General features: G+C 34.4%; 2 protein-coding genes across 8 annotated transcripts in view; one reads left to right on the top strand and one right to left on the bottom strand.

The window, feature by feature from the left end:
* Positions 1-20,142, top strand: part of MCPH1 (microcephalin 1) — a 129,776-nt gene that overhangs the window by 35,257 nt on the left and 74,377 nt on the right. For 3 of the 5 annotated variants that reach the window (XM_075049260.1, XM_075049262.1, XM_075049265.1), the window contains 3 exons: positions 1,617-1,654; positions 5,330-5,492; positions 11,103-11,180. The exons of 1 other annotated variant lie outside the window; for it this stretch is intronic. In XM_075049260.1, the coding sequence (XP_074905361.1) occupies positions 1,617-1,654; positions 5,330-5,492; positions 11,103-11,180 (279 nt within the window). Of the gene's footprint in view, positions 1-1,616; positions 1,655-5,329; positions 5,493-11,102; positions 11,181-13,642; positions 14,105-20,142 lie in introns of those variants that run through there. One more of the 5 variants, XM_075049263.1, reaches the window with a different exon arrangement.
* The window catches only part of ANGPT2 (angiopoietin 2), a 43,842-nt gene continuing 38,345 nt past the window's right edge, over positions 14,646-20,142 (bottom strand). For all 3 annotated transcript variants that reach the window (XM_075049266.1, XM_075049267.1, XM_075049268.1), the window contains 2 exons: positions 17,230-17,360; positions 14,646-15,840 (listed from right to left, as the gene is read on the bottom strand). In XM_075049266.1, the coding sequence (XP_074905367.1) occupies positions 15,680-15,840; positions 17,230-17,360 (292 nt within the window). In that variant the 3' untranslated portion in view covers positions 14,646-15,679. The remainder of the gene's footprint in view (positions 15,841-17,229; positions 17,361-20,142) is intronic.

Raw genomic sequence — 20,142 nt, forward strand, 5'->3', positions numbered from 1 at the left:
ATTACCATGTGTATGTTGAAAAGACTACGTCTTATGTTATCTTTAATATCTAGCTTGTCAATGGTATCTAAATTGTTTTATTTATGCAAAGATTGTTCATATAATGAACAGTCATGGTGCACGCTATTAGTCTACAGTCGGTTAGTCTACAGAGATAATTCCAAGGAACTCCATTCTTAAATGTGACAAATTGCTTAAACACTTAATGGAGAACAGTTCTGTACTGGTAAGAGAGGACGGATGGAGTTGCATCAGAGTATGTTCTCTCTTCTGTTCTGTGATTCATTACTGGGTAAAATGAGTTGCCCTCAAGTCTTTTTTGGCCTCTGCTACCAGCTGTAATCTGATTCAAAATATTTTTCTGGTCTCAGCTCAGTACATTACTCAAAGGAAACTGAATTTTAGCAGAGACTTTGGCAGCTTACCCCTTGTCGTTGTGGTAATATATTGGGAGGGGCAGAAATGAGAGTGATTATTTCTTATGGAACAGTAGTTATCTAGAGAAATAAGTTGAAATTCATATATTGATTTTGAAAATTAGGAGTTGTTTGAAATCATTGTATAAAAGTCAGTCAGTCTACTTTTTCTACAAAATTAAAATGTTGATGTATATGTACCTGTGCATGTTTATGTAGCTACAAGTAATTCTTAGCTAAAATTTTCAAAACCTCTTCTTACATATATTTTTTGATAACCATGTTATGTTCAGTTATATATTTCTCTCATACTGCTAAAATTCGTGTTCAGTCTTACCTTTGTGCATGCTGGAGGCTTTCATGGTCATTGCTGATGAACAAAGGCTACTTCTTCCTCTTCTGACTTCTTTAATGCTAATTCTTAAAAAGCTTATTTAAAGTCTGTATGGGGCGAACTCCTACTTTGCACATAAGCTATGGGGGGTGTTGTAGAGGAAGGGGAGGGGGTGCTTTTTAAGGTGTCTCAGGCGCTGGTTTGAGGATTGCTGTACTTTTTGAGTATACCTTGTGTGTTATACTACTTGGAGAACTTTTATTCACCAGACAAGATTTAAAAGTGAAAGAATGTTTACTTAAAAACTAGACTTAGAATACTGAAGTTGTGCCAAGAAAAATTTTTTTTTAAAAAGCTACACTATCAAAATAAAAATAAAATTATTAATATTATACTTTACAATAAATATACTCTTGTTTCTGCAGCCTCTCAGCCAGTTTCTGCCTTTCTTTTGGAAGAAACTGGAATAATTTTAAATTACAGGTTTTCTTTGTTGAAGGTAAGCTGCCTTTTACTTTCCATCTGATCAGAAGGAAAAGGCAGAAGACAAATACTATCCTTTTTTCTGTGGTGTCACAGACTAGAAATCCTTTGCTTTTTGTTTATACTAATGAAGACTTGCATTCCTGTCTTCTGCTATATTGGATGCTTTGATACCGGATGTGAAGGGCTTTCCTTCCTTCCTTGTCCTCAAAGTTTAGTGTTTCTAGTATATGTGTTAATTAGTACAACCTCTTCCCCAAGTGATACTGTAATTATGAAGTAGTTTAGTCCTTTTAATGGAATAGTTTCTAATTTAAGGTTTTTTTCAAAGAGGAAAATTTTTCATATTTTTGATGTTATTCTTGTTTCTTTCACATCTCTAGCCAACAAGGACACTAGTTATGACGAGTATGTCTTCTGAGTAAGTATTAAACTTTTTGACTCTTTAGTCAGCACACTGTTTAAACTTGAATGTTGATAATCTTTTTATGCCTATACAAAATGAAATTTATCTTTGGGCCATATATTAAAATTCTTTATTTCATTCTGTATTCTAGCTAGAAGCACATACATACATGTATATGTCATTGCTACCTATAGTGTGTGTGTATGTTTGTGTTGCTATGGTGCAGACTGAAGTAACTTCCTTAGGTGAGCTCAACCGGGCTTCAGAGCGATGAAACTAAAATCTTAAGCAAGTTTTGTATTTTTCTGAAGGAAGCGTAAAAAGGAATTTTATGTAGTAAATGGTTCAGACTTTGAGCCCAAGACTTAGCTTTTTCCTCATACATTTTAATTATTTCTATTTAAAAAGTCATAATCTGAAACATCAGTTCAAATGTTTTCTTTCATATAAATAGTTGCTGAAGAAATATCAGTTGTAGGCCTTCTGGCCACTTAGCTTCAAAACATTAGAAGCAGCTGCCACTGCATATTTTGGGGGAGAGTTAATAATTTTCTGGCATGCTCTTATCGTTCTCTTAAAAGTCTTACAACATAAAGAACATCCAACAAAAATACAATTCCATATTTTATACTACACTTGGTCACAGTTTTTTGAATTCTTTTTCAAAACTCAAGATATTTCTACTACCCACAAATCTGTTTCAGGTTTGAAGTAATTAAATCTTGACAGTTAGATAGATATAAGTACTCAGAAACAACACTTAGTGGCTATCCTTTTAGAAATTCTTTGTAAATGGTTGTCAATAGCTGTTAACAAGTATACTAATATATGTCAGAAACATAAAATGGAATTAATACTTTTCTTGTCTTTAATGTGACTGGATGCTGGTGTGCTGTACTTTAACTCCAGCCAGCAACTGAGCACCACGCAGCTGCTTGCTCACTCCCCTCCACCCAGTGGGATGGGGGAGAGAATTGGAAAAAAAAAAAAAAAAAAAAAGTAAAACTTGTGGGTTGAGATAAAGACACTTTAATAGGACAGAAAGGAAGAAAATAATAATGATAATAACAGTAATAAAATGACAATAATAATAATAAAAGAATTGGAATATACAAAACAAGTGATGCACAATGCAGTTGCTCACCACTCACTGACTGATACCCAGTTAGTTCCCAAGCAGCAATCCCCCCCCCAGGCCCACTCCCCCCACTGGACATGACATCGCATGGTATGGAATACCCTGTTGGCCAGTTTGGGTCAGCTGCCCTGGCTGTGCCCCCTCCCAACTTCTTGTGTCCCTCCAGCCTTCTCACTGGCTGGGCATGAGAAGCTGAAAAATCCTTGACTTGGTATAAACACTGCTTAGCAACAACTAACGCATCAGTGTGTTATCAACATTCTTCTCATAATAAATCCAAAATGTAACACTATACCAGCTATTAGAAAGAAAATTAACTCTATCTCAGTCAAAACCAGGACATAGTAACACCAAGACTCTAACATGTAATTTGCAAGTCATGCAATACAGGATCACTGAGGGGGAGGTAAAGATAATAGCTACAGTGCAGATAGAAGTCGTGGCAAATAGAGGCTGTGATCTGCTGAAAAGAAGAGAACAAATCTTGGCAGAGCTGGGGAAAAAGTTCTTTTGTTGAAAGACGTTATTAATATATTATTACTTTTATGTTGCTTGTATGTTGATTTTTCCCAGCCAATTAATTTTTCATTAAATAACAATGGTGATAACAATTGCTTTTCTTCAGAACTTCATCAAGATTGTGCTTTTGGCTGTCTACGGTTGTAGGCATTTGTCAACCTGTAAATGGGTGAAGGGAAAGGGACTCCTTCTGAAAGAACTAAAGAACAGAAAACAGTCCTCCAAAGTACAACTCAATGGCCAAAAGCCAGTTCAACTACCCCATAGCTACAGCCTCAAAAGTGGTTCATTAGAAATTCGGTTTAGAGATCATGAGTTCAGTGGCTTCATGGCATTGAGTTTTGAGATTATATTAAATGCTACTCACTGATTCACAGCCAGCAGCTACCTGCTGTTCTGAATCACAAATTCAGGGAGATTTTGCTATAAATTTGCATCCATCCGTTTTTCCAGCTGACTAAAGTATAAACTAGTGAGTTTTCACTGTAATTTATAAGATATCTTAGGTTCATTTTTTGTACAACAGGACTTCTTCCTCTCATTGTAAGGAATTTTGTGTAGACATAAGCGAGAACTAAGAAAATGTTCAGACAGAGCATGGAAACGCGTCCCCTGAGCATGCAGTCTAGGCAGGGGCATCCCCTATGGGCTGCAACATTGCAAAAACATTCACTTGTAGGCTATGTCAAGTTAAAACTCATAAAATCAAAAGGGAATAGTAAATATTCTAGTAACATTCAAAGCCATATAGCCAAGGCCAGAATTCACACTGGACTGAGGGTCAGTGGTTTGATTTTTTTTTTAAAGTGTCTGCACATACAATATCACCTTTTGACTTAAGTGTGAAGCTAATTTGTTACACTGCTTTTACTATTCATTTATTTCTTTGAAACTTCTTTAAAAATAGATTGCTGCATTCTCTGTGAAGAGTTTATTGCAGTTTTGTTAGAGTTCCTCTAAGTAGTGTTTGGTTTAGCTGGGGTATTTGGGGATTTTTAACTGAGTTACTTTCTTTGGAGTGAAATGTAGTGAGAATGAAGTAACCCCAGAGGCTTCTGGAGATGTTCTGAGTGCGCTCACATTATGTCAGTGATTAACTTAAATGTTTTGCCCGAGAGGATCACCATTGTGATAGATGTGACTGTGTTCAAGGTTGTGCTTAATTGTTTTATCTTGTGTAGCATGCTATGGACATTTCCAAGTCAGCTGGGGGGAGCAGACAGGGCACTGAAACTGGGCTTTCATTTACAGATCTTTAATGATCATTTATAATAATGATTTATAAAAGTAATAATTAATAAGAACAATACATTGTTCTCATGCAACAGCTTTTCTCTAGTGATACCAAGATCTCAATGTTTTCACGATGATGTATTTATGTGCTTCAGCGTAGCTATGTAGAGAACTCAAATTAGAATTCCAGTTATAAGTGGCCATTCTGGATTTTATATTTAATTTTATACTTTTAATTATAATTGTATTTAAGGATGAGTAACTTCTTAATTGAAATATTGGCTCAGATATATAGGTAGCAAGTCAGAACTTTAGGAATTCTCTCTAACTTTAGACATAGTATTTTATTCTGATGCTGAAAATCTGATGCTTCCTAATGAAAACCTCTCAAGAGTGTAGTGTCTAAATGTTTACATTTCCTGGTAATTCTTTTTTTGATAGCACTGCAAAAGCAACGAAGAATGAGGCTCTGTTGTACTAGGCATTGTACACAAACAATATGTTAGATAATTTCTGCCTCAAAACCTTCTCTTTAAACACACAAGATTGATGTGGGGCACAAAAAAGCATCGATGTGCAAGTAGATATCATTGTGTGATAACAGAAAGGGGTCTGTTTGGACTCTGTGGGAAGGCTAATGAATTTAGGGCTAGCAAGTGGGTAGAGGCTCAGTAAGAAAAGGATAAATTATTAGTGAAGAAAGAAATGAGGTGAGTTTGAGTTAATTTGTGTTGTGTGTATATGCTTTTATAATTCTGCATATCCATTCAACATTGTATGGTTTTCTTCCTTCTTTTTAGGAAGCAAAACACAGTAATTCAGGTGGTGAATAAACTTGGAGACTTTTTGTTCTCAGATGATGTATGTGAAACAACAAGTCATGTAGTTACAGGGAGTCCTCGTCGTACCTTGAATGTCATGCTGGGAATTGCTCGTGGGTGTTGGATTGTTTCTTATGAATGGGTAAGAAATATTTTTTAATTTTACTACAGAATAAATTAAACTTATTTTGTATAGCTGAAATATCATGTTATACATGTAGTTATCTGAAGACTGTTACGGTCTACTTTGGGGTTTTCAGAAGTTCTTGGTGTTTAATTACCCTTGGAATAAAGGGGTTTGCATCTTTGGTCACCTTAACGATGCAGTAGTATGCCTTTGTGGCAGAAAAGACCAACAGCATGCTTGGCTACATTAAGAGGAACATTATTTGAGCAGGGGATTTGGACGAAACCATTTCCACAGGTCCATTTCAGCCTCAACTATTATATGACTCCATGTGTCCGTGAATGAAATACATTTAAATATCTGTCCCACACTTAGCTTTGTATGGAGTTTTAAACAAGTAACAACATATTTGCTACAAGTTACTTTCTTGTAACAGGGTTGTCAAACATGAAAGCTGTATATTTCCTTGAGAAAAAGCTTCAGATAACTACTAAGATAGCTAAAGATGTAGATAACTACTATAAAAATCCAGTAAAATAGTATCCTACCTTTACACATAAGGCAGTATTTGGATAATCAGTATTCAGGCAATTGCTGTCCTGGAATTTCATTGCCCATTTTATGCATTGCGCTTCTCTGAACCAATCCATGGTGAAAACGTCAACACCAGTACTGACTAGTAGCAATGCCAGATTTTCTCCAGCTGTCCTACAGTCTACCTTTCAGACTCATCACAGGATCATATATATCCCTCATATAATACCAATAAGTTCAATGGAATTGTTCCAAGGATTAGTTTGTTCCTGAAAATATTATTGGATCAAATGTTGAAGCTGTCTTCACTAATTTTATTGGGCTGCTATTTAGACAGAGTTCTGAAGTTACTAGGAGAGTCACATGAGAAGGAACTAGAGAAAAACTTAAGAATTCAGTTCTCCACAAGTTTGTTCACTCTTACAGTATCTGCTTATCTGTGAATATTGCTATTTCAAATTTTTTTAGAACTGTGCTTAAATCTTCCACTGAGGCTGGGTACAACTTTGTCCATAAATGTCTAATCCCTCAAGTAATTAAGTCATTTATTTCACTGAAAGAAAATATTGCTTTGAACTTTTTTAAAAAAAATATTTCTTAATCTGGTTAAATCTATGCATCTTATCATGTAAGAGTATTATTGTCTTATTTCTAGTTGTGTCACTGGCATAATTTTGCCACTTTTTTACCCAAATTTGTTAACTGAATACTTAACTAGAGAAGAGAAAGCTGAAGCCTTACTTAACCATCATGAGGGATTCTGTAGAAAATTAGTCAGGAGAATTTCATTCAAGCAAAATAATCTCTTCCTTTTATTAATGCTAAAATACTGAATCCTTTAAATGCCTTTCTATACTGTAGTCAATCCTACCATAAGTACTTTCATTGGTAAAATACTTCAAACTGGATATTGAATTCAGTTCAATGTTCAAATAAAATAATCAATCAGTCTGGAGAGATCTGTAGTACCTTTTAAACCAGGTATTAATTCTGAGCAGTAATGATTGTCTTTTTGAAGATGTTTCTCAACATTTTAAGAAGCTGAAATATTATCTACTTCTGCCTTTTGACTTGTAACATGGAGACATAATATAGGCTGCAATATTTTTTTCTTCTTCTGAGAAAAACCTAAAATGGTCTTTTTAAAGATGGATTTTGGAATAATATCGTATTTACCATTAGACATTTAATCTTCATAGCACTCTATTTACATATTTCAAGATGAGTTATTCAAGTACAAATACAGTATGATCATTCAGTGTGCTAGCTGGATGGGTAAGAGGCCTTAAATAATGACTAGTCAAAGAGTGTGTTTTCAGACCCTTGAGAACTTGATGTTTGACATAAATTTTCCTATATAGTGTGACTAAAAGAACATAGCTGGTGTGGATATGCAAAGGAGAACTTTGCACCAAGGCTAACCTTACAGCTGTATAACACACAGGACACTTGTTGGAGCTTCATGCCATACAGGTTGCCTGCTACTGAATTGGATAAAATAGTCCATACTTGAGGACAAAGTAATAGAAGATTCACTAACTTGATTCTAGAGTCCAAAGCCAAGGAAAACATTCTTTAAGGTTGTAAGAAGTCCACAGAAAAACTATGTTTTTCCCACTCTTCTCTTCTCTCCCTATTTCCTCCTTTCTTGTGTCCTCCGTGACCAGCAAGACTGCATTCTACCAGAATCCGATACATTCTTAATATCTCAATGTTATCAGGTGTATTTTTCCTAACTTATGATACTCCTATATCCAGCATTAATGCTTGATCCATACTGTACTGCTTTATCATTACATTTTAAGCTGAATCTTTTGTAACTGCAGATTTGAAAACTTCTAGATAGCTCTTACTTCTCAATATAAACACTTCTATATTCTGAAGTATTTCAGCTTTTCTTAGTCTTTTTCCACATTCTAAGGAACTGTTGAATATGAAGATATTACTGACTTATGAAGAAAAAGTACTTTACTCAAGAATAATATTGCAAATCATAACTTGGTTTTGTCCTATGTGAATTTGAAGCATTTTTTTTAGTGTTGCTATGCAAATACACTGCTTGAAAATTTCTCTGGCAAAGTCAGAAGCAAACTTTCAGTGACTTAGAATGGAGAGCTCTTGCCTTTGTGTTCATGAAAACTGAATGTTTTAGTGAGTGGTGACCTGATTATTTACTGCAGGACCTGTTCATGAACTCTGTATCTAATTTTCTTTTTATCTATGAAAGTAGATATGATGCCTTTGTATTCAATTCCAGAACCACAATAGACAAGCATTAATCCATCTTTTGTTAAGATAAACAAAATTAATTTCCAAACAAAATTCTGTAAATACTACAAGGATTGATAGAGGTTGTTAATGTAGAATTGGCCTGGAAAATGAAATGGGATTACTTAATCATAACTAATCTTTTGGGTTTATGTTTTCATCTATTTGTGGTGTTTGCCAGTTACTCTTGGTACAAACATCATTTTGGCGCTATAAGGACATGTTGTACACATTATACAGCATGGTACATCTGTTCCTGCTCAACGTTATTTACAAAGAAATTATTTTCACATAGCATGTCTCTAAGAATTGTATTAGAATTTACAATTTTCTTGGTTCAGTTAAAGATGATTTATACTGTGATTAAAAGAGAAATGGCTTGGATTAACAAGTTTCTTTTATTTGCAATAAATATATACAGCTATAAGTATAAAGCTAACAGCTTTCAAAATTCTTATTGTAAATTGTAAAAAGTAATTGTAAAAAACATACACAGGTACCACTTTAAAATTTATAACTTAAAATCCTAAGTTGCAGTCTTAACCGTATGTTTTTAAGAAGTTAGTATACTTTTCTTGGCTAAACACAGCAACACATTACTAGGTTTTGAATATTTTTAAAGGTCCTTGATTTATTGATGTGCTTAACTCTTATTTTTAGGTTTGGTTATGATATAATGACTATAGAAATTATTTTTGCTTTTTGTACAGTTGTTGCATTTTCAAATATTTGGTTGTGCGTTTTCTAAAAGTAAACATAATATTCTTTGAATTTTTGTTCTAAAGTTCAACAATAAGTTTGAAGATATGCTGCCTTTCGTTATCAACAAAAAATCACTGTTCTCTTCCAATAGCCTGCAAAATTGGACACCTCCCCTCACAAGTAAAACACCACTTGCCATATCACACAAAACTCCAGCTTTTGTAGCAGTTCATAGTAGAGGTTGCTGGTTCCCTTGAAAGCTGTCAAGCATAAGCTACCTTGGACTAAAGACTACAGAACTTGGTTTTGATAACAAAATTACTTTCTAAATTCAGTTTGCAATGTGCTTCTTGTAGCAACAGATTTGGGGCAAAAGAGCCCTTTACAGAAAGTTATTCTTCTACATACAATTAGGCCATTTCATAAAATTTACATTACTAGTTTATAATCAGTCAGGTCAGCTTAGAATCCTGTTTAGTTACTGAGTTGTAACATTGTGAAGGATAACTTTATCATGCTTGATAATCTGTTATGCCAGTTTTTGTCTAAGGGGAACATCTCATAACACCACTTCCCAAATTTCATGAGGTAAAGTTTTAGAATTTAAATTAAAACTAATAATATATGGATTTGTGTGGCATCTTCCAAAAGAATAAAAAAAATACAGAATATTTCAGTTAATTGTGAATCAAGCATGGGGATAATTTCACACACTGATGAAATTCTGCTTGTTCTAAGGTGACTAATAACAACAGTTCAGTGGTGTATGGCTGTGCTAACAGTAAGAAACAGATGTCATCTATTTGAAATGGCTAGAGAACTGTTTAGGGAAAATGTGACTGCCAGAGGTAGAATTATCCTAAACACAAGGATTTACTTTCTAATAAATTCCATATATCCCATTTTGGGGGTATACGTACGCGTCTTGTTCACTTCATACTACCTGTTGCTGTAGGAGCAGCAGGGTATTGGGGGGGTTGCTGTGGTTTTTAAGGTCGCATATATGAATCGTGTTGTAGACAAACCTGGCAAAGAATTTACCAGTCTTTTACCTATATGAGAAGCTTTATGGCTCAGCTCACGTTGATGAAGCCAATGAAGAAAATAAACTCCTCTTCCATCAGAGCGTGCTTCAGAATTTAGATTGTCTAAAAATTAGTAGGAAAATGCCCTTTATATGACGCAAGGGCAGAGCCATGGTAGGAACATCAGCCTTTTTCCATTTTCCCACAAAAAAAAGGCTCTTACCACTTGAGGGATAGTCTCTGAACGCTCTTTTTGAGACTTTTAGTATTATATAGTCTACCAGCTGTGACTTATAATCATAAATTGTTTTGAAGAATGGTTTAGAAAATCAACCCAGGAAAAATGCTAAATGGAGAAGTTTTGGAAAAGTTTTACCAAAAAAAAAAAAACCCCAACCCTAAATATAATGTATTGCAGAAACTGAAAATATAACCATTTCAAGTAAGTTTTTTTCTGTTAACCATTTTGTGATGGCCTCGACGGGAACCGAAGTCTGCAAGTAGTCCAAAGCGCTAGGATTGCTAGTCTCCAAGGCATCCAGCTGGATTGATACTGGTTTAGGGGGTTGATACTGGTCCCATATTGTTTATCATCTTCATTTATGATCTGGATGATGGGGAAGAGTGCACCCTTAGCAAGTTTGTGGATGTTACAAAACTGTGAGGAGTGTTTGATAGACCAGATGGGTGTTCCCAGAGGGACCTTGACGGGCTGGAGAAATGGGCCAACAGGAACCTTAAGAAGTTCAATGATTAACTGAACCAAGAGAACAGAACTGATAGAGTAGGACTTCCCTTTTCAAATCTTTAATTTTATGTATCGTGATGCAAAAAATTGACTTTTCTAATATCCTCACGAGGTTTTAAAATTGAATGTAGCTATGCAAAGAAATATGACTTTGGCATTCTAATGGTTTGTTTCTGTTGCAAAATTTGTATCTTTCTGATTGCTTGGTTTTTCAGCAAATCATTTGGTTTGGGTAAATGAAATATCAAACCAACTGTTGCAGCTGCACTGTTACTTCTAATTAGACATTCAAAGAGTTTGCTATTTTAGAAATTATGAGAGTTCTACTTACCACTTAATTTATTTTAGGTTCTGTGGTCTTTGGAATTGGGCCATTGGATCTCAGAGGAACCATATGAGCTTTCATCCACCTTCCCTGCAGCTCCTGTAAGTTTAATGGCCCTTTAAGCTTGTGAAGTTTCTTTTGTTTATCTGGAAAATGACTGATCCTCTAAATAGGTTTTGTGAACAAGAAGGCCTACTAGAAATCTTTTTTAAAGCAAATACTGTAAGGAGTTATTTTCTCCTTCATCCACTCCTTTTTGAAGGGTGTGCAAGAACTTAGGTATGCATGGAAAATGCAAAAAATTGATTCACCAATTAATGTCTTAATAAACAAACTTCTTATTTAAGTACAAATGTCCTATAATTTCTTTGTGGCATATTTTATTTCTATCTGTGCGTTTATATAAACTGGAGAGGCATGTTATCACCTAATGGAAAGATTATTCAGGTCATGGTCTCAATATTTTCAGTCCAAAAATGACTTTGGCAATGCAAAATTACTGTGGGCTTCTAAAACTACCAAGTAGGTAAAATGAAGCATTTTTCCTGCCTTTAATGATCATTCTTAAGTACTGAATTGTAAACTAGTGCAAAAGTGTGTATGTGGGAGTATGGTGCATCTGTGTAGATCCAAGTGTATCTGCACTCCATGTGTTGTAATTGATTAAACAGTAATTTTATTTTGGTTTTAAACCAGGTAGAATTCTAGCAGGTTACTAGTCAATCACTCTAATAGGTTTGCCAAAAAAGTTTTCACAATTTCTCCTATATTGTAGCAGCTAGTTAAATATATTACCATCTGCTACTTGTTTCTCAAAGTTTCATATGGCCTTTGAAGAAAGAACATTTAATGGGGTTTGAACTTTATTTTTACTATAATTTTATTAAGAACTTTTAATTTTCTAAATCTATGATTTATGTAAATTTACATCTTTGAGATGAAGACTTTTTCATGATTATATGTTGTATGTTCTCAAAGTGTAGGGAAACTGTAACAGTTATTCTGAAATAAGCCCAAAGAAATTAATCATCCATTATAGTGTAGTATTTTTTCTAAAAGGCGAATATAGATCTTTTTTAATAGAGCAAATACATTAAGAATGGTAAAACTTAATGTGAAAAATAAATGTGTTCTTTTTCCCCCCCTTTTCTGTATTTGTATGAAAAAAGAACATAGTACTTCAGATTAAGCTGGTTTGAGTTTTCTGTTTCTTCTCAGACTACCTTTTTAATAACCAAGTATGCTATCAGTAATGACATACATGGCATTCTTTGGAAGTGATTCCTGCTGGGGTTGTTTTTTAAATTCTGTTTACAGTTTTTATTCCTAAAGCAGAAGTAAGGAGGGCTTGAGGGATGGTGAGAAGATAAAATTGAGGGAAGTTATGGTTGTGCTGAGAATGTGAATGGCCTCTGTTTGCAGTGTGCTCCTCTTGCAGAGGAACAAAGTCAGTGTCCAAGGTGACATTTCCATCACTTTTCCAATCGTTCCCTTCTTGGTCATTCTGGTTTCTTACTTTAACAGATATCTTATTTTTAAAGATATGATTATTATTTGAGCAAGAATGGTGTCTATATTCCCTTTCTTTTCTTGTTATTTCTTTTCTGCTTCCTAAGAAGTATTTAGAGAAAATGGAAGTGCATTCTAGTCTTATATACTGTTTATTTGATTACAGGAAGGAATTAAAAGAAGGGGTTATCTTCCTGTTATGTTGTAATTATTTGTACCAAGTCCAAAGCAGTTGTTGCAGCCTTCTTTTTCCTATTATTCCATTCCTTCGAAAATGTCCTCCTCTCACTTCACTTTGGTGTTTGCAGTTTAAGCCATGCAATCTCATTTTGATAAAATGTCATTTAAAAACATCTTCACTCTAAACTTTTACATTTGTGTTGATAAATTACTCCATTTTCCCTAAAAATGAAAGTCTTATTAAACAATTGATCCGTTCAATGTCTACATCAGTATCTTCAATCACTTTCCCAAAATAGTCATCAAAAAGCCCTAAGCTTTATAAAGACTTTTTTCCAGGAAATCAAAACTAGCCATGCAATATTTAATTATTCTTGTCATATAGTGTTTTCTTACTAAAATCATGAAGGTTGATATCAACCAGAAGTTAGCAATATTCTCCTTTGCCAGGTTGAGCATTCATACTGTGCCAGATTCCACAGATTCCATCATGGGTTTTAAGAAGCTTTTCTTTTTTTTTTTTTCTTTCTTTTTCTTTTTTTCTTTTTTTTCTTTTTTTTTAGATTATTGGGCTGGATATGCTTACTATCTCAAATATTGGGAGTATTTTCTTTAGTTGTCTGATTAAATGCAGTGAAGCAGGAAATACAGTAATCTAGACTCAGCATTTCTATTAAATTTCATAGAATCATAAAATATTTTAGATCAGAAGGGACCCCTGCAGGTTGTCCAGTTCAACGCTCTGCTCCAAGGGACTTGTCCAGTCCACCTTCATGGTAATAAATGAATAAATTAAAATCTAATTTCCCCATTTCCAACTTGTGTTTGCTGTTTCTTGTCCCTGTCTCCTGTCCCATTGTGGTGCACCTCCCAGAAGGGTCTGGCTCAGTCTTCTCTGTGTCCTCCATCAGGCAGTTGTAGACAGCAGTAAGGTCTCCTCTTCCCCTTCTCTTCTCCACGCTGAAAAAGGCCAGCTCTCTCCGCCTCTCTTGGTATGTTGTGTTCTTCTTGGTATGTCAAGTTCCTTTACTAGCTTGGTGACTGTCTGCTAGCCTTGCTTTTTAAGACATTTCTTAGAAATTCATGAAAGCAATTTTGTGAAGGTTTTTTGTTTTTTGTTTGTTTTTTTTTTTAGTTTGGGATATGTATATCCTTAGAAGTTTGCTAGGAGAAACAATAAAATACTAAACAGTAATCTTAAATGAATTGAGATTATTTTATGTGACTCTTCAGATGATGACTGTTAATATACACTTGTTAGGTTTATTTAAAATCAGATCATGAAGTAATATTGGAAGTATTTTTTGTCTCTGCTACCCTTCAGTAATGCTGACACACATTTTCAGTGAAGAAGAATGGTGGTGAAGTGGTGGGGTACTCTGACAGCAGCTTTAATAACTGTCAGTATAAAATGAAGAGTTTTCTTCCATCTTTCTCAAAAACATTTACTGTTTTTTAAGACACAATACCTTTTGTTAAGTAAGCCTCCAGAAATGTTGTCTGGGGTTTTTGTTTAGTTTCGGTACGAGATATGTTCTTGCCTTGTAACTAATTCAGTCACCTGCTGAAATTAGAATTTTACAAAAATATTACTTTAAGGCAAAGACTAAGCATGAGAATTAAAACGAAAGTTAATTTGGGGGAAAAACTCCACAAAATTATTTTCTGTGATTTATGAAGAAATATCTTTTCAATCTGAACAGCAGTGTACAGTACACAATATTAAAGCATATAGTAAAAAAAAAAAGCAAAAATCACCCAGTAGAGTAATTTATTCACATTGTGGCATACATTGAGGGCCTACCTATGGAGAATTCCTAGGGAGAAGTCCTAACCTTACGGAAAAAAAAAAACAAAACAACAGTATGACTTTAGATAACTTTCAGGGTTTTTTTTCTGCTGTTTTTAAAACATAGTAATTTGTATCTTAAGTCGTGAGCATAAATTTAATTGTATCAAAGAATATGCATACATTTTTTCCTTTAGGTTATTTTTACAAAATGTATAGATGTACTACAGCACCAGGTGATAACTGATTGTCATAGACAACCGGACATCTGGTGTTAATGCCGTTGTCTCGGTTTATAAAATACTTATCAGTTATTTTACAGGTAAATGACAAGGAAAGAAAAAAAGTGCATTCTTCATAAAAATATAAAGAAATACATACTATATTGTAATTTGCAGGGATTTTTGTAAATTAAAGATAGAGACTGTAATAAGTACAAACTGAAAGAAATGGTGATTTTTGTACACGGTATTTCCCAAGAATAAATGCAAAGTAATTAAATGCTATTTGTCCTCTGTTAAATAAAGTAATACAGACTATTGGAAAAAATCCCTGAATAAGAGTAAGAAGTTGTTTAGGAGACTATGGGGGGGAAAGAATGTATTCTTTAACTACAGTATTGAGCTAATTACAGAACAGTATTTTTTTATGTACATAAAAGGCAAACATGACACAGATAAATAGTTCTAGATCTAGTTAAGTGTTTTATATTAGAGTAATGTTGAAAGTTCAGTGATGAGGCAAAATGCATATTTCTAAAACTATTTTAGGTATTTTTCACAGTTCCAGTTATTTACTAACACGTACATAACATAAATGATCAGTAAAACAGAGTCCTTGAGTTGTCTGACAGTTTCTTCTACGTTCTTTTTATTCAGTCATTTGGCCAAACCACTGTTCTATCAGGTTGATACTTTAGACTTTGTGTCTGGTTGAATAATATGAGCTTTAGGTGATCAAGGCTATTGCAATTCAGGACCTGTACGGAACTGATCCCTTCAGAACACTAGCGCATGTTTTCTGGGCTTGAAAGTGAGACAAGTTGCAGATGTGTGTTTATATGCTCAGCAAATGAAGTCTTTGAAGACTATACAATACATAATTCACATAATGCAAAAGCACTTAGAAATCTGCTGGTCGAATCATCATGGTTGTGGCTTTGAGAGAGTATCCCGAGCCTTTCCAGTAGTACCACTTGATACCATTGAACTTGTTGTTGTTCTGTCGTAATGGATAATACATTCCGTTGAGGTTAGAAGGACCACATGCATCAAACCACCATCCTGCAAGACAGAAAACAAAGAAAAACATCAGCAGAGGTAATTTTCAAAATAGTATATAAGGACACTTTGTTGTCCTGAAATGGCAAAGAAATCTAACCCCAGGTTTTCTTTCTTACTATTTGGAAGTGTCAGTATAAAATACTTGCCTCAAATTCAGAAAAGAAAGGTATTTATGTATTAACTACATATTCTTGAAGCTTATGTAATACATTGTAGTTTAAAATTGAGAAGGCAAGGTGTTCAATTAAGCTTAATTTATAATCGCTATCAAACATCATTGTTGGCAGTCTGAGGGCATAGTTCAACTTGTACTACAATGATACTGAGTTGTCTTTGGTTTTTATCTGCTCTTTGGTAAATTTCTGTTCTTCACAGATTTGAACTCCTTAATTCTTTTTAGAGGATTAATTCAGTTATCTGTTTCAGTTCTCTGTTCAAAACCTCTCTGCTGACACTTGGTAAGAAGGAGAAAAAACCCGCCCAAACTTATTTTGTATCCTTATGGCCCTGACCTGTTAGTGGGTCATAAGGAAAATTTATTTTTATTAATAAGATAATATTTTTATACTTCTGTTATGATGGCGATAATGTGTGTGTTCTGTTTTGCAGGGCAGTAATCCAATTATCCTTTTGGATAAACTGAAGCCGTCTTTTGTCTTGCAACTTGTGCTATAGGGAAATGAACCATTGCTTAAGAGATAACAGGAAGAGAAGTCAAATTCACAAAGCAGTTGTTTACATTTCAGAATGTGGAATTCTGGATTGACAAATTATGGAATGGCTTGTGTGGTTCCAGATAAAAATATCACCTAAGCCTCCAATAACTAGTGAACAAACATTAGAAAAATGTAGATATCTCATGTATGTTGTGTATCTTTGCCATTTCATAATTAGGTTGAAATACAGAATTAAATACTTGTACCCTTCCTTGGCATGTACAGTATACAGCAGCCTTTGGGGCTTCTCTTCTCCTCTGCATAGTTAGGGAAAGAGTTTGTGCCTGAAGAATCAGGAGCCATTTCACTGACAAACTGACTCTCTAAAACAGGTTGTTGGGGGACAGTTAAATGTTTTGATATCTGAATGTTATCTCGTTCCTTGGAAGAAGAATCTGCTGTCTCTCTGATAGTTCCACAATTACAAACTTTCTTGTACACCTACTCTAGAGACTTTTTTCCCTCCAGTTTTAACTTCTCATTTTACTTTAACTAACCCTTGTCAAATGGTAAAATATTTCATTTGGAGTTAGCCTACTAGTGTTTCTATCTGTGAGTTTTGGACTTCTTCAATAGTCAAAATTTACTAAGTCAAAATTATCACTATTTATCTCATAGACAATTTCAGTGCCAATAAAAATAGGAAGACCGAGAAACAAAAAAACATTCCTACCTCCTGTTAGCATTTGTGAACATTTGCAAATACATTTGTCATTGTCTGCATCCTTTGTGCTAAAATCATTTCCTGGTTGGCTTATACTACTTATTTTGCCCGCTGTCCCAGTAAGTCCTTTAAGGTAGATCCTGTAGGAGTGAGGAATGGAAAAACAATTATTATGGGGAAGTTAATGGTAGCTGATCTGCAAATTAATGATGGAATAGTTTGCAATAAATATCCTGTTCAAAGAGTTGAGTTCTCTTCTGGCCAATGTACTGTACTGCTGTAAGCTGTTTTGCAGCATGTTTTCATATAACCAGAAATGGTCAGCACAATAATCTAATAAACAGCCTCCACATTTGTAGAGATGACTGTTTAGTTCATGTCATATAAGAAGAAAATGAGAGCAGGTAGATAAGAACTCCTGGATTTTTTCATATAGACCATGCGTTTCTTAATACTGTAAGTACGGTGTGTGCAATTATTTTTTCAATCAAGTTCAAAAGTTTAAACCAAAACTTTTTTGATCCCTATTTTTCTGTTAGCAAAACATGGCAATGTAGCATTACAACTTTGCATCTATGAGAGATAATAGCATTACCTGGATTACTAATTCCCAACTAGTAACTGATATTTTAGGAGTTTCTCAATATTTTCCCTTCTACTTTCCTAATTACTTTTCCTTTTCACATCCTTCATAGATTTATTAGTGTTACATCATATCAGGTATTTAAGTTTGCTTCAGTTCCCTGGTAAGGAAAGCTTTCAGTGAGGCTGCTGCTGTTTGGATCTGCTTACTCAGGTGCAGATGCAGTCTCAGTGGGGAGAGACACAGAGCACCGAACTAGGGAGGTGATTACACAGCTATTACTGTGTTACCTTGAATTGGAAGGACATGAACCCTCTGCTCCCACAGTATCTCTTTGGTGAGTGCATTTCTGTATCAAATAGCTCGTCCTTCTCAGAGGTATTCTATTTTCTTAGGGAGGAGATCTGACTCTGTGAGAAGAACTAACTTGTCCCTGGATCAGTCTTCATCTTGCATGTAATTCTCTGCTTATGATAGAAGTTGTCTTTGGTAGTTTAACAGTTTATTTTAAGCCATTTTATATTCCCTATTTGAAAATATTAAGAATGAATGAATTTTTTTTTCATTTAGGTTTCAAAAGATCAGCTCATTACAGATTTTCTCAAAAATCTCAAAGTTAAATATTCTGTTTTTTCTTAAGCTGAGTTCAAAATTCTATTCGCCAGTTTCTAACATAAATGGTATTAAAGGTTCCAAGTATAATGTATGAGCCTAGGCTTGATTTTCAAATACCATCTGAAGTCTAATGTAAGCAGAGTATTATTCATTTATTATTATTATTCCATTTTTAAAAGTACAGCTTAGTATAACAGAAGATGAGAGGCAGTGGATGTAAATTGAAATGAGAGGCTCTGACTGGATATCAGGAAAACATTTTTCACCATGAGGACAGACAAGCAGTGGAATAGGTTGCACAATCTCCACCTTTGGAGGTTATCAAGACCCAAGTAGATGAAGCCCTCAGCAGCCTGGTCTGACCTTACAGCTTTGAGATCAGGAAGTTTGACTCAAACTAAGTGCATTCTGATCTCAATTTTTCTATGAATCTGTGAAATTTCAGTTTTATGGCTCAACTCATAATCTTTCCAGCATTCAGAATGTATTAATGTTTTTAATGTAATGGAAGATGCTCTTAATTGAATACTTTCTTAGGTTTATTCTCTTCATAATGTTAAATATATTCTTTAAACCACTGCTTTTTATGATGCATTCCATGTTTGGTTGCATATTAAAATAAAGTATCTATTTACAGACAACCATCTTAGTTTTCAGTAATTATTTTTTAATATTGTAAATGGACAAGGGTAATGACCCATTTTGCAAAGGTTGCCTTTATAAGTATTTTAAAGCATTACTTTAAAAAAAATCTCTGCTGTAGATTCTGACTGTTTCCAGATGAAAAAATATTTGCTTTGGAATTGAGACAACTGTATACTACAAAGGCATTAAGATCTAACGTTTGGGGCCGGGGGTGAGGAGGGGAGATGCTGATAGTTTTGGATTGCTTTGCATATAAGATTTGAGATGAAATAACAGCATCAGTTCTCTCAGGTGTCAGACTGACTTTGTTTACAACAAATAGTTGCCAGAAATCTTAGAGGAATTCATTTTAATTTAGACAATTCTTCCGTCCAGTCACCTAAAGATCCCGGAATCTCTAAGATTCTTACGAAGAAACATTTCATGGACCATGTAGTAGGAAAGCATCTGTTATACTGTAGAGACTCTAGTTTCTTCTATAACCAATTGAACAATATCTACTGAATTTACAGAGAGCCTGGAGAATGAAGTATGAACTCCCCATATATTTCAGCTGTGGCTGATACTATTTCAAAATGTATAATACTATGATACTATTTCAAATGTATAATACTATTATAATATTTATTTATATACAAAATATTTATTTAAAATGTATATTATTTCCTATTTTAACCAAATATGTAAGAAGAAATTGTGAAGATTTACATTTTATGGAATTATGGCAGCTTAAGTAATAGGTCCATTAAATTCTGGTGTTCAAATTGACATGTTTGTTGGGGGGTGAGACTGGACATTTGCTATTAGCTTCATTTTCACAGGTAGGAGAGGGTAGCATTGCCTCAGTGTACTCTTCATGACAACAGACCCAGCTCCTACTAGCCACTGGCTTAAGTGGAAAATCTCCTTGCAGTGTTATTCATCTTAGTCATCCACTTTCCAAAATGTATTTATTGTGGGAAATCGGGATTTGATAGCAACTGCAGAGAGGCTCCTATTGCCCTGAAGACTGTGTGCTGACGTCTGCTATATTGGCACATATATCCTATCTTATACCATACCATCTCTTCATCTTTATG

This window comes from Buteo buteo, chromosome 17 (assembly GCF_964188355.1).
Source record: "Buteo buteo chromosome 17, bButBut1.hap1.1, whole genome shotgun sequence".
Taxonomy (NCBI): Eukaryota; Metazoa; Chordata; class Aves; order Accipitriformes; family Accipitridae; genus Buteo; species Buteo buteo.